This window comes from Elgaria multicarinata, chromosome 16, assembly GCF_023053635.1.
Source record: "Elgaria multicarinata webbii isolate HBS135686 ecotype San Diego chromosome 16, rElgMul1.1.pri, whole genome shotgun sequence".
Lineage (NCBI taxonomy): Eukaryota > Metazoa > Chordata > Lepidosauria > Squamata > Anguidae > Elgaria > Elgaria multicarinata.
This window is the reverse complement of record NC_086186.1, coordinates 29,371,755-29,385,300: the sequence shown is the minus strand read 5'-3', so window position 1 is coordinate 29,385,300 and position 13,546 is coordinate 29,371,755. Positions and strand designations below refer to the sequence as shown.

At 46.8% G+C, this 13,546-nt stretch overlaps 1 protein-coding gene across 1 annotated transcript in view; it reads left to right on the top strand.

The window, feature by feature from the left end:
* The window catches only part of ITGA11 (integrin subunit alpha 11), a 101,339-nt gene extending 91,616 nt beyond the window's left edge, over window positions 1-9,723 (top strand). Inside the window, exons 26-30 of the mRNA XM_063142347.1 lie at window positions 2,489-2,575; window positions 3,693-3,803; window positions 4,598-4,693; window positions 7,804-7,917; window positions 9,315-9,723. Coding sequence (XP_062998417.1) covers window positions 2,489-2,575; window positions 3,693-3,803; window positions 4,598-4,693; window positions 7,804-7,917; window positions 9,315-9,386 — 480 coding nt within the window. The 3' untranslated portion in view covers window positions 9,387-9,723. The remainder of the gene's footprint in view (window positions 1-2,488; window positions 2,576-3,692; window positions 3,804-4,597; window positions 4,694-7,803; window positions 7,918-9,314) is intronic.
* The last annotated feature ends 3,823 nt before the right edge of the window (window positions 9,724-13,546 follow it).

The following is a 13,546-nucleotide window of genomic DNA, read 5'->3' as shown; positions in this document are numbered from 1 at the left end:
TGGGTACATGAGTAAACGTTTTGAAAAGGAAATCCACTGAACTCTATGAAGCCCTGCAATAGTTTCTACAGGAGTCTTCCCCCTCCCAGTTTTGACAAGGTTCTTTCTCTCCCCCCCCAACTTCCTTTTTTATAGGGTTCATTTTCTCCCACCACGAGAGCCCACTGTCCTGCTCATTCCCAGTCTATTCATTTGTACTTACAACTTCAGCTAAAGCCACCATCTTTTTGATGCAGCCATCTTTGTTGTGGGAAGAGATTTCCTCAGGGCAGAGACAAATCAAGCACTGAGCATGGGTTGCCAGACTTGTCTTTAAAACAATGTGTGTGTTTTTTTAAAAAAGAAGCTAATGACTTCACAATGATCCAGTCATAATCAGAAAAAGAGGAAGTTCAAGACCCCTGTAATGTTCTCAAATTTTGGAATGCATTTAATGGGTCAAAAAAAGGGGTGGTACTTTACAAGGGTGGGGGAAATAGTCATAAACAGAAGAAACTCGCTCAAGAAGAAGAAGAATCTTTAAACTGTTGTATCGTGGCCATTTCTCAACACATCTACTTCAGGGGGCTTATACGCTTTGAAAGCGCCACGGTAGTTGCGCCGCGGCGTGGCGTCGGTTATATGACGCAGCAGCCACTTCGCAGCCATCGCGGGGCTTTCCCGCGAAGCTGCGAATTAAAAAATAGACTGGAGTGAGGTGAGTACGGCGCCTCCTCCATCTACCCTCTGCATTGTGGCAGAGGCGTTTCCAGACAGATGGCAACCCCTGATTGATCGCCATCCACCCAGGCAGAGGGCAGGAGACAGGCCCAGCAAACTGAATGGCTGCCGGAAAGCTGTCACCCTCCCTCTGCATGGGGAATTGCCACCGCCCCACAGCAGAGAAAGCACGGGGTTTCCCGCAACACAGCGGCAACACACCACCGTCAAGGCAGGGTCTGGCACTCCGCATGCATCAATGCTCCATGTGAAATTACAGAAGGCTTTAATGAACCATCTCCATGGTATGAACATTTAGAGCATTCAGGCTTTAGAATGCTGGGATGCCGTTTGACTTAACCATTCAGGCTAAGAACATGCAAGAACAACATTCTGAGCATGAAGATGTCACAGCAGCCCATGTCTTTTGCTAGATATTAGCAGGGAGGCCTCATGAGGCTGCTAGTCTCAGCCGCAGCGGCAGCCACCAACCACGCATTCCTCATAATGTCACGTTTGGTCCTCAGCTGCCAGCAGATCTAGAATAAGGGAGCATAATTATGAAATTTCTAAAACTAGGCAGGTTGCGAATTTTAGAATAAATACATGAATAGAATTAGACTCCTTCATGGGGAGAAAGCAGGGTAGAGGGCCCTTAACCATCTTCAAAGCTTTATGTTTTATCTGAACAGATGGTAATTTCTAGTCCAGCTTTAATTCTGTTTATAAACTTTGGCCCAAAGGGGCCTATGTGACAGGCTCTGGTGCTCTCCTATCCAGATGTTGGGTCATCTCTTGATTTCCTTCCATCTGCAAAGTCTTCTCTGCCAATAGCCATCCTCATGTTTATGTGGACCCAATTATTGCACTTTTTGGCTCTGCAATGCCCCCAGAAGTCCATTCCCCTTCCACACACAGCTGGCTGGGAAGGTGGAAAACATTAGAACCAGCAGAAGAGATCCAAGAAGAGTGTTCACAACCAAACCTCCCACTAGCGTTTAATGATGGCTTCTAAGATCATAAAATCATTTTCCTTCTAGAGGGATAATTGCTGGAATCAGAGAGCCCATAATGGCACACAATGTATTTTGCATGTCACCTTGTGATGGATGGGCCAGAGTTGCTGGGATTGCGCAAGCAAGCTAAGCAGCAGTGTTTAGGGCTAGGAGCAAAGCCACGTGCACCATCAGGGAAGTGCTCCAAGGCCCTGGCAGCGTGGCTTTTTTCCAGAGGGAAAAGTGGATGCAAATCCCCAAGTAGTCATAGAATCATAGAATAGCAGAGTTGGAAGGGGCTTATAAGGCCATCGAGTCCAACCCCCTGCTCAATGCAGGAATCCACCCTAAAGCATCCCTGACAGATGCTTGTCCAGCTGCCTCTTGAAGGCCTCGAGTGTGGGAGAGGCCACATTCATCAGGCAACTGATTCCATTGTCGTACTGCTCTAACAGTCAGGAAGTTTTTCCTGATGTCCAGCTGGAATCTGGCTTCCTTTAACTTGAGCCCGTTATTCCATGTCCTGTACTCCGGGAGGATCGAGAAGAGATCCTGGCCCTCCTCTGTGTGACAACCTTTTAAGTATTTGAAGAGTGCTCTCATGTCTCCCCTCAATCTTCTCTTCTCCAGGCTAAACATGCCCAGTTCTTTCAGTCTCTCCTCATACGGCTTTGTTTCCAGACCCCTGATCATCCTGGTTGCCCTCCTCTGAACATAGGTGTATCATTCTTTATTTGGTGTCTTTGGATCCACATTCCCAAAGAGTTATCCCAGTCCTTCTCTTTTTATTACAGGAAAATATGATGTGTAACGTTGGGGGCAATAATACAGACTACCGAAGGACCCCCTCAGATGAGGACTTGGGCCGCCACCCTCAGCTGGTACGCAGCACCCACCTTCTGAGCCATGCCAACACAGTCAAGTTTGCAGTTCTGTGTTTTAGGACATGGCCTGAACTCAGGCTCCGTTCTGGTGCATTTTTTTTTTTAAAGCATGAATGATCGCTGCAAGGTGCTCCCCGTGACACTTTCCATATAATGTGAGTGGCAACAAATATTGCCACCCTGTGGTTTTCTTGCAACAACATGCAAAAAGCAGAGAACAAGGTCAGATGGCAAAGCGGCTTTCAGTCAATTCACTTGATCATCTGGGCATGTGGCACAGGTGACCATATTTGGGAAACCAAAAAAGAGGACACCCAGTTGGGGGGTGGGGTGGGAAAGTGCACCTTCCAGGGCCTCCAGAAAGAACATCACAGTTGGCAACTGCCATTAGCATGGAGGTTCTGAACGACAAGCTTTCCATGGAGGTCTTAAAGGGGAAAGTGTGTCATTCCAGGACCTTATAGAAAATTACAGAACCACCCCTACCCCGACACCCAGGATAGAACAAAAACCAGGACAAATCCGGGAAAATCCTGACAGTCGGTCACCCTACATGTGGCACCTGCCTGAAATTACTCTATCTGTCAGGAAGATGGGACAGTGGTTTTTCACGTGTCTTGCTAGACCCCGTTTACCAGGTTTGAGAAGATATAAGCCCAGCCCTGCATTCTGCCTTGCGTCTGTGGAAGGCGGAGGTTCAGACTGCGCTCTGCTGTCCATCCCTGGCCAAAGGAAAGGATGGCAGAGAGATGCGCCAGGCCAAGAGGGAAGACTCGGGAGGCCAGGGCAAGTGGTGTGATGGGGGAGCTCCCCTGAGACCTCTCACGTGCCTCTGGGCTGCAGCTAGCCCACTGGTCTGAGCAGCAAGAGGCTGTTGCTGCCTGTGACTGAGGGCATTGGACCTCCGGGGTGGCGAGTGCGAGGCCTGGCAGGCGAGTTCCCTGGGGAGGCGATTGCATGCAGCCATTTCAAGTGACGCCCAATGGCGTCAATGAACCCAGAGTTCTGCTTCCAAGGAGTTTTGCAAGGGGTGGGGTGGGGTGGGGTGAGGGGGAGAGGAGTTGGCATTGCATGGTTGTGTCCCACTGCCTTCTCACTCGTCTTTTCTTTTCAGAACCACAGTAATTCCGATGTGATATCCATCGACTGCAATGTGTATCTGGCGGCCAATGAAGAAGTCAGCTTTCTCTTGCATGGAAATCTGTGGATGAAGTCACTGAGAGCTGTAAGGGCAAGCCAGCCAACCCCGCAGGCTTCACTAGCATCTTATGCAGGCAGGCAGAGTACCCCGCTTACGCCGCTGGCGTCCTGAGCTGGCCTCAGACTCCAGGGTGTGCAAACGAGAGGTGGTTTCTGACTCCCGCTTTCCCCTCCGGTTTACTCAGCTGCTAGTAATTCCCCACCCAGTCCATACCGAAAGACTCAATCATCTGAGTGCCACATCAACACAAATGGCTTAATGATGCAACCCGTGAGAGAATTGAGCCAAATCAGCAACAGCTGCATCGTCTTTTGCACCAAAGCGAGGGCTCCAAGCCCCCCCCCCCCCGGAGTGTGTGTCACACCTAGCACGTTTGAATCTGACTGGTGGCTGGCCTGACCTGGACGTTTTCCCAGAGGTCAGGCTGTACTACATGACCTGTGCAGGCCTTGCACTGCAAAAGCCAATAGAAGGTCTTTCGCACCTTCAAGAAAGGGTTGACTTTTCAGTTATTCATCCATGATCCCAGTAAAGGTATCCCCATGTGATCAACGTGATACTTTGTCATATTTTGAAGTTAAGCCACTTATTTCAAGAACAGTTGTGCGAGTGCCCATTTATTAGGGGTCCCTGAGAAACGCCTCCGCATCTGGTCACACCCTCCCCCCCCCCCCAGTGTTCCGTGAAGTAGCTGGAAAGGAATACAGAGTTTGCAGAGCCCTTCACGTTGTTATTATTAACACGTATCTACCAATAGTGGCAAAGCTGTGCTGGGTCCTATCCTGCCATTGTGACTTGTCCTGTCTTGTCCTGTGCAGCTGAAATACAAGTCTCTGAGATTCGTGATCAACGCCGCCTTGCAGAGAGGGTTCCGCAGTGCCTTTGTCTTCAGAGAAGAGGATCCCAGCCGGAAGGTCTGCCACTTGGCCACCTTTCATATTCCTTCCTGAGAGACGTATTTGCAAAAACATGTTGTACATCACGGGGTTTGTTTTGATCTTATCTGTCTGGTGCGTTTTGGGGGAGAAGAAATACTTGCCGCTGAATTGCTGCTAATTGGGTTCAAAGATATTCAGATGCTGCCAAAGATCTGACCTGCCCATTCCCATCCAGTTGCAAACTGCAGTTCCTGCCCCCCCCCCACGCCCCTCCCCTCTCTTCCGTCTCCCATTCTCCCTCCCAGTTTGATGGCAACTTGGGTTATGTTATTTTCATCAAAACACTCCAGAAAAGAACCCCCCTTATTCCAATAAACACACAATCCCCTTTGCAAATAATCTGTCACTCCCTCTTGAGATGCTGATTGCAGGGTTTCTGCCACCCAGCCTTCAGCATCAGGTGTAGAAGGAGGATTCTACATTTAGGGAATAGAAACCAAAGGCACAGTTACAAGATGGGGGACACTTGGCTCAGCAATACTACAAACGAGAAAGATCTTGGAATTGTTGTAGATCACAAGCTGAATATGAGCCAACAGTGCGATATGGCTGCAAGAAAGGCAAATGCTATTTGGGGCTGCATTAATAGAAGTATAGCTTCCAAATCACGTGAGGTACTGGTTCCTCTCTATTCGGCCCTGGTTAGGCCTCATCTAGAGTATTGCGTCCAGTTCTGGGCTCCACAATTCAAGAAGGACGCAGACAAGCTGGAGCGTGTTCAGAAGAGAGCAACCAGGATGATCAGAGGTCTAGAAACAAAGCCCTATGAAGAGAGACTGAAAGAACTGGGCATGTTTAGCCTGGAGAAGAGAAGATTGAGGGGAGACATGATAGCACTCTTCAAATACTTAAAAGGTTGTCACACAAAGGAGGGCCAGGATCTCTTCTCGATCCTCCCAGAGTGCAGGACACGGAATAACGGGCTCAAGTTAAAGGAAGCCAGATTCCGGCTGGACATCAGGAAAAACTTCCTGACTGTTAGAGCAGTGCGACGGTGGAATCAGCTACCTAGGGAGGTTGTGGGCTCTCCCACACTAGAGGCCTTCAAGAGGCAGCTGGACAACCATCTGTCAGGGATGCTTTAGGGTGGATTCCTGCATTGAGCAGGGGGTTGGACTCGATGGCCTTGTAGGCCCCTTCCAACTCTGCTATTCTATGATTCTATGATTTGGAAGCCAGGAAAGCCAATCCCGGATTCAGGGCCCAGAGGTAACCAACCGCCAAGTCAACGCCTGAGAACCCACAGACTGAGCCTTGCGTAAGGTTGATCCTTTGCTTGATATTTTTCCAAAAAAACCCAAATGATCTGACAGCTCCAATGTCATGTAAGAATAGCTCCTAAGACACCCCATGGTTTCAGTTATTACTTCTTGTTGCTGTTGCTGTTGCTGTTTTCACTCCATCTTCAAATCTAAACTGATGGCACAATGGCAAGAATAATACGCGTTTTGAGCTCAGCCCGGCATAACAGTCATGGCCCAATGTGTCCCTCAGGAACCACAGGCAAGGTGTTGCCCTGGCTCTGCAAAGTTTCTCTACGTTAAGGAAAAATCGTGCAGCCTTACCGGGGTTTTGTCTTCTTGATGAGTCTTTGTGGGTGTAGAATGGGCACAATGTAGAAGGGGCCCCCTCCCCCCTGTTTCCCCCAGTTCCTTTGTGGGCACATTCCATAGATTTCGTTTATACAGCCAGTAGAAGCGCTGCAAAATTGATAAACTATCTTGCGATTCACCTCTTTGAGAGCAAGTTTATTTTGTTATTGCATCTGCAGTGATTTTTAGGGCACTTTTACACAAGGCATTTATTGTACGCTCATGATTGTTCACTCACAAATGTTCACAGGTCCTTTGCATGACAGCATCAACCTTCAATGCCTCTTTTGTCATTTTTGGTGTAATTCAAGAATTGTGCGATATTTTAGAAACTTTGCAGCACCACCTACTGTCTCTATAAATGAAACATGGAATGTGCCCACAAAGAACTGGGAAAAATAAGGGGGTTGGAGTGCATGTATTGTGCCTAGAAGCCCTGGTAAGGTTGCGGGATTTCTCCTTAATGTAGAGAAGCCCTTAAAATGGTGGAATAACCTAAAAAACTATGAGAGAGATACTGGAGTTTTACGACATCGTGAAAAGGACCCACAAACTTCCATGAGTGAACAAGCACAAGCACACGATAAATGCCTCATGTAAAAACACACTTAGATTCAGCAAAGTTCATGTGTTCCCGCCTCCCTAAACCCATGCTCCATCCACTCCTCCTTCTCTAGACCCTTATACCCACCTGACCCTTCTCTGAGGTCAGCTCAAATCAGTCAATGGCACCAAAAAAAACCTCTACCTTCTTCCTTCTCCACTATAACAGCAGGGCAACTTGTGCAGTTAGACTCCCCCTGCCCCCCTGCCCAAATTCACAGGGCCATCTACTGTCAACTGCCCTGTGGCAAGGATTCCAGGAGAGGGAGGGAGTGCATGCAGCTCCTGGTGAAATCCCCTCTTCATCATAACAGTTAAAGCTGCAGGAGCCTTGCCTAGAGTGACCAGATACAATAGAGGGCAGGGCTCCTGCAGCTTTAACTGTCGTGATGAAGAGGGCATTTCACCAGGTGCTGCATGCATAACAATGACACCTGCTGAAATTCCCTTTTCAATACCCCTGTTAAAGATACAGGAGCCCTGTCCACCTTTCCCTATGGTCACCCTACTAATGAGGGGCAGAGATGGTTTTGAATAGACTTGCATTTTTGACCCTGGACAAAGAGAATGCAGAAATAATAACATGCATAACACAACCTGTGCCTTGCGCATTTCTATGCAACACCTTTACATTCAGGACACTCATCAAACCAAGAAAGAGTGGGACGCTGACGCCCTCTCCTGGCAGCAGCCAGTAACTGACAGGAGCGCCTGTCCTGAATGCACTTCGGTGGATTCAGGCCAAGATGAACTATAAGCAGATGTTTTTCTTCTTGCATCCCCTGAAGAACACACCTGCAGCCTTCTTGCTACAAAAGGGATTAAATATTAAGGAGAGTTCTACTTGAAAAGCTGCCTGCCAATGCTACCCTTATTGTATTCCTCTTGCAGATCATATTTGAAATCTCCAAGATAGAAGAGTCCCACGTCCCTATCTGGATCATACTTGGGAGCACCTTAGGTGGCCTTCTGCTGCTGGCGCTCCTGGTGCTAGCATTGTGGAAGGTAAGCCCCCACCTGGCCTCCACTCCGTTTGCCCTAGAGGTGAGGCTCACTTGACTCCTGAGCAAGAATTGCCACTTCAGGGTGAGGGAATCCCATAGCAACTTTCACAAGTTTAAGCTTAACGGCCGGCTCACGGTCCTCTTAGTTCACTTGAGCATAAAAGAGTGCTAACAATGTGCAGAGGGCAGCCTCACAGCCGCAGGGCAGCCAAGGGCAACGTGTGATGTGTGCCTTGCATTTTGGAACACGGAACTGATCCTGCCCGGCGGCTTTGGCACTAAGTGCATTCATCGCCAGGCAGGCATTTCACGCAGCGGCTCCCCAGAACAAGCACGCAAGGGCACAGCGGGTGAGGCGGCGGAGTTTAAGGTGGGCATGGGGGATTCGATGCAAAATGTTCGCTTACAGATAATGTCCTTTTCACATGAGTTTCTAAACATCAAAAAAGTGCAGGCTGTATTTCATTTTTCTTTCCTTTTTTAAATGCATAAAATCTTGAACACATTTACTTGGACGTAAAAGAAAATGAAAAATAAACCTTTCAGATCACTGCCAAAATGGTGGTGACTAGAAAGTGGTTTTTTAAAAACAAAAACAAAAAACTATTATTGTTAGCATTATTGTGTTACAGTGTTATAACAACATAATGGTGTTATAGTACTATACCTCTCTCTCATGAAAAAGGGGAGGCATATTACAACAATCTTATTTTTTAAGAATGGTTTTTAAAATGTTCTTGTCCCCATCATTTGAGGAGCAACCAGAAATTTTCGTTTTGCTTTTTAAATTAACATTTTAGCATGATGATGTCATAGTCCTAAACTTCTCTTTCATTATAGCCAGAAACATTTCAGTGGTAAAAACAAGCTCATAAAGTGATACCTGCCACAAGGGTTGTGTTAATGAATTTATTTATTTATTTATTTATTTATTTATTTATTTATTACATTTCTATACCGCCCAATAGCCGGAGCTCTCTGGGCGGTTCATGTGTGCGGAATTGTTTGGTTCACTTTTCTCAAGTGAAGACACACACCCCAACCACAGGCATGCGCAAGGGGTGTGCCTGGTGTGCCTGGTTCCGTACTATGAGATCTGTGCAACAGGCAGACAATCCACTGGTGAAGCTTTTGCCGGTTTTTGCCTTTTTATTATCTCCTAGTTCATTGGTTGCTGCTTTCTATATTGAATGTTTCCTTATTTTATTGCAAGTCAGTGTGAAGCTAAGGTGGGATAGAAGTTTTCATAAATCCAAAACTCTCTGGCATGGATATGCAGTGATGTTTCCCAGCCATTCCAAAAGTAGTATAACTATTAATGCAAGTCATCAGAAGTACTATTAATGTGAGCCATTGATATAACAACGACCTTTTCTTTTTCTTTTCCTGTCCCTGCAGCTTGGCTTCTTTAAAAGCGCCAGCCGCAGAAGAGACACAGCCCAGGACCAGAACTCCAAGGACTTGGACTAAGGTTTCCGTTCCCCCAAGCAACTCATTTACCCAAGTTCTGTTTAGCACAGAGGGCTTCATTTGCGTTGTTCGGGCTTCCCTTCGTTGAAAGCAACCGAACTGCAAGGGGCAAAATGTAGCCAGCTAAAGGTGTTTCAAACTGGTTTTGTTTCCCTCCACCTAAGACACTGGAAGCACGCAGCGAGGGCTGGGAGGGTAAGTTAACAGGGACAGGAGATCCTTTGCTGGTCATCTCTTTCTTTCACAAGATATCTGCGTGTGCCCCAAGGCAGAAATATCATGCCAGAAAGAACACGGAAACTCATAGCTCCACTCCTTTTCCTGCCTACGGCAGAAGTACACCCCTCCTACTTTGGGGACATCCACTTCTCATTCTGCATTATCCGTGGGGAAGGGTTTGGAATCCCTGGATCCGATCAGATACTGATGACAACAACAAATCTGGAACGAGTCTTCAACGATTCTTTTTATGGCAGCCGCTTATCCAAGGTGCCAAGGGAGTATGAGTCAGGTTGACGCATCCTGCAAAGGCGGCCTTCAAGGAGCTTCTCTTCAAAACAAATAGAGTTGCTTTGACAAAACGAGACCGCATTCAAAATCATTTGAGCGACTGAGGCTCATTCTGGAAAAAAGGGCCTGACTCTGCAGAAACTTGCTTTAAAGTGAAATCTGTGCAACACCTCATAATGCAACTTGGATGACTAGATCGACATGGAGGTTCGCTTGCAGTTGAGGAGACGTCAGCATGTTCTCTAGCGAACAGTTGTCAGAAGAGAGGAAATGTTGCAATGGTAATGTTTGTTTATTTAATATTGCATTTATATCCCGCTTTTTTCTTTCCCTCTTAAGGAACCCAAGGTGGCATACATAATCCTCCTCCTCCTCTCCATTTTATCCTTACAACAACCCTTTGAGTAGGTTGGGTTGAGAGTCTGTGACTGGCCCGAAGTCACCCAGTGGGTTTCTATGGCCGAGTGGGGACTAGAACCCAGATCTCCCAACTCCCAGTCCAGCACTCTAGCCACTACACCACACCGGCTCTGTGGTGCCAGACTTGTTTACCTCTGAACCGGTAAAGTTACAATATCACTACTCTGATGCTGTTCAGCAAACCTTTACGACGGGCCCAAGCAAAAGATGCAATGTACCGGCCCCTTCTTCTGCACACAGAACTCCCATTAATTTCAAAGGGTTTAGTGCAGAAGACGTGCCAGGTAGACGCGCGCGCACACACACACACCATGCCTCTTTTAAATGGAACAATTGAAGAGATCTTAATTGTCTTTTTTTAATGCACTGAACACAGCTACCGACAATTGTAAGCACCTTAACGCAAGCCTGAAATCCTCAGCTGTATATACTTATTCTGAAAATGTTTACCTTTCTTATTTTTAAAGGTGATTTTTAAAAAACCAGTTTGAAGTGTTCTCCCCCAAGTTATGCAATTTCCAAAACCAACAAAGACAGGAAAAATGTATTATATGTATATACTTTTGTGTGATGGAAGGGTTTTAATTTGACCTTTTTTATTTTTTGCATAATAGAATTATTTATACAATTGTTAATATTAATGACTGAAAATCAGATCTGTTCAGCTGAGTGCAGTAACATATGTAAAATGTTGTAGCAATAGGGTGTTTTTAGAAAATTAAACTTTTTCTAAGTTAAAGGGTTTAGATGTTTTCATTTGTCTAAGAGCTCCATCAGATGCGCATTTTATTGCACGCTCGTTACTCAGAGATTTTCACGGTTCCCTCTCATGATATCGTCTGCCTCCTACCCCTTCTAGCCTTCGCACCATAAAAAACCACTCCAGTCCATATTATTTTTAAAGACGGAAGTTGCCGCTCCCTCTCCACTGCTCCCTCTCCATTGCAGGAGAAGCAGTGGGATCAAAAGGGCCCACTGAATGGACCACATGCTCATTGTTTACTTCCTCTTTCAAAAGAGGAAGTAATGAGGGACAAACAAACGGTCGGAGAAGCAATGGTAAGCAAACATGATTTTCCCCTTTAAAAAAAAGAGGCTTTTTTTAAGGGACTAAAAATTACCCATACTTCTGACATTCATTGGAAGGATCTTGTCACAAACAGGCAAGACTACCTGCCAACAAGTAGTCCCATCATACATATTTTAGTGCTCACAAAAAGGACACTTTAGTGAAGTGTTGGCCCTGTGAAATTGCCCTCACAGAAAGGTATGTAAAGACAGGTGAAGAACGCCACTGGCTCTAGAAACCTCCCAGAGGGCTGTGCTTTAGAGAAGTCAACCCCAATGGAACAGCTACGTAGATTGTAAGCCTGTGGGACAGGGACTGTGTTGTTTTAATTGATTATCTGTAAGCTGCTCTGGGAGCTGTTTAGGCTGAAGAGCGGCATTAAAACACTTCAAATAAATAATACAATAAATAAATCTACATGGCATCTGGTTTGAAAATGTTCCCGTGATCTTACTATGCTCTTCCTGTGTCTCATGTGCCACCATTTCCTCCTTCACTTGCTCCTTGGAATCTGCTCAGCCTTGGAACAAGGACCTGCCTTTAAAGTCCACAGCAGCCAGTACATGGTTGCAAGTCAAAATACCCAGCTTTTGAGGGGTGGGGGGACCCAGACAGTGTTTTCTTATTTGGCCGATGGCTGGTTGGCCACTGTGTGAACAGAGTGCTGGACCAGATGGACCCTTGGTCTGATCCAGCATCAGGGCCCTTCTGCTGCTGCTGCACACTTAGCTGGGCAAGACACCACGCGAGTCCACTTTGCTTCTTTCCCGCATTCCCCACATGGGGAATACAAAGGAGCCAAGCACTGACTCTGTGAGCTTTGCTCTGCTAGGCCTTTCCCTAGCCTGGGCAAGCCTGGGCGGGGTGGAGCTGGCTGCCCGGCTACGGCATGCTCCTCCAAGCCACCTTCTCTGCACCCAAGCGAAGAAAAATTTGCACTGAGCGATGCTGGAGCTTCAGCTGGGGGCCTGATGCCATCAAGGGTTGGGGGCCAGTCCCTGATATCACCTGCCCTGTGGGTGGAGTTGGAGAGAATTTGCCCCTTGGCCCATAAAAGATTTCCCAGCCCTGACTTATACTTTCCCATGGACTTTTTTTATACAATCTGAGTTATAACTGGGCAATAGTAAGAAACAGAGTGTTAACTTTGGTGATGACTATCACACCTTCCTTTTATCTTCTAAAAAAAAAGCATACTGGGTTAGATCCATGGACAGAAAGTGCCTCTGCCCTACCTTTGGGGATGTCCACAGTGCCACCCTCCCTCTACAGAGTCCTCCAACCCTCTGTGTAGCACTTTCAAGGGGCTGGAGGGGCTGCCACGGGGGAGAGGGAGTGGGGAAACCCAATTCCACCAGACTAGTTGTATGCACGTAATGCTGGACCCAACCTTCTGAGTCTTAGGGCTCATCTACACCAAGCAGGATATTCCATCATGAAAGTGGTATATAAAAGACAGGAGCCACACTACTGCTTTATAGAGGCATTGAAGAGCACTGTAGGATCTACACTACTGTTTTATAGTGGTACTGACGTGCACGGACAACTGTCGGGGCCCATGACACAGCTACACCAAGCAGGATGTAACGCTATGAAAGTGGTATGAAAGCAATATATGGTATGTGTCAATGGGCCCCAACAGTTGTCAGTGCACTTCAATACTGCTATGAAGTAGGGTCCTGCCTTTTATATACCGCTTTCATAGTGGAATATCCTGCTTGGTGTAGGTGAGCCCTCTGAAACAGCTATCCAAGTTTACATGATAAAAAGGGACCCCCGGCCACTTTCAAACCCTCCTCTCCCAAATCCTGCAGGGGGTAGTGGAAACACACTTTGGCCATCCCTAAATGCCCCATGAACAACCTGCCAAACAGAAGCTGCAGAAACACAGAATGACTTAACTCCACTGACAAGCTGGAAAGAAGACCGGACAGGGATGCCACAGAGGTGGGCAACCAGGCTTGTTCATTTAAGGCACAGTACGGAATACTTTGGTTGAGCATCTTGTGAGTTCTTCACACTACAGTTCAAAGCCCATTAGACACATTACAAATGTGTTTCTAACATGCTGATTCTAGTGGTGTGAAACCATTTCTTGTTGAAAACTACTCAAGGCTGTTCCTCACTGATACCTAGTGAGAGCAAGAATAAGTCATTTTGC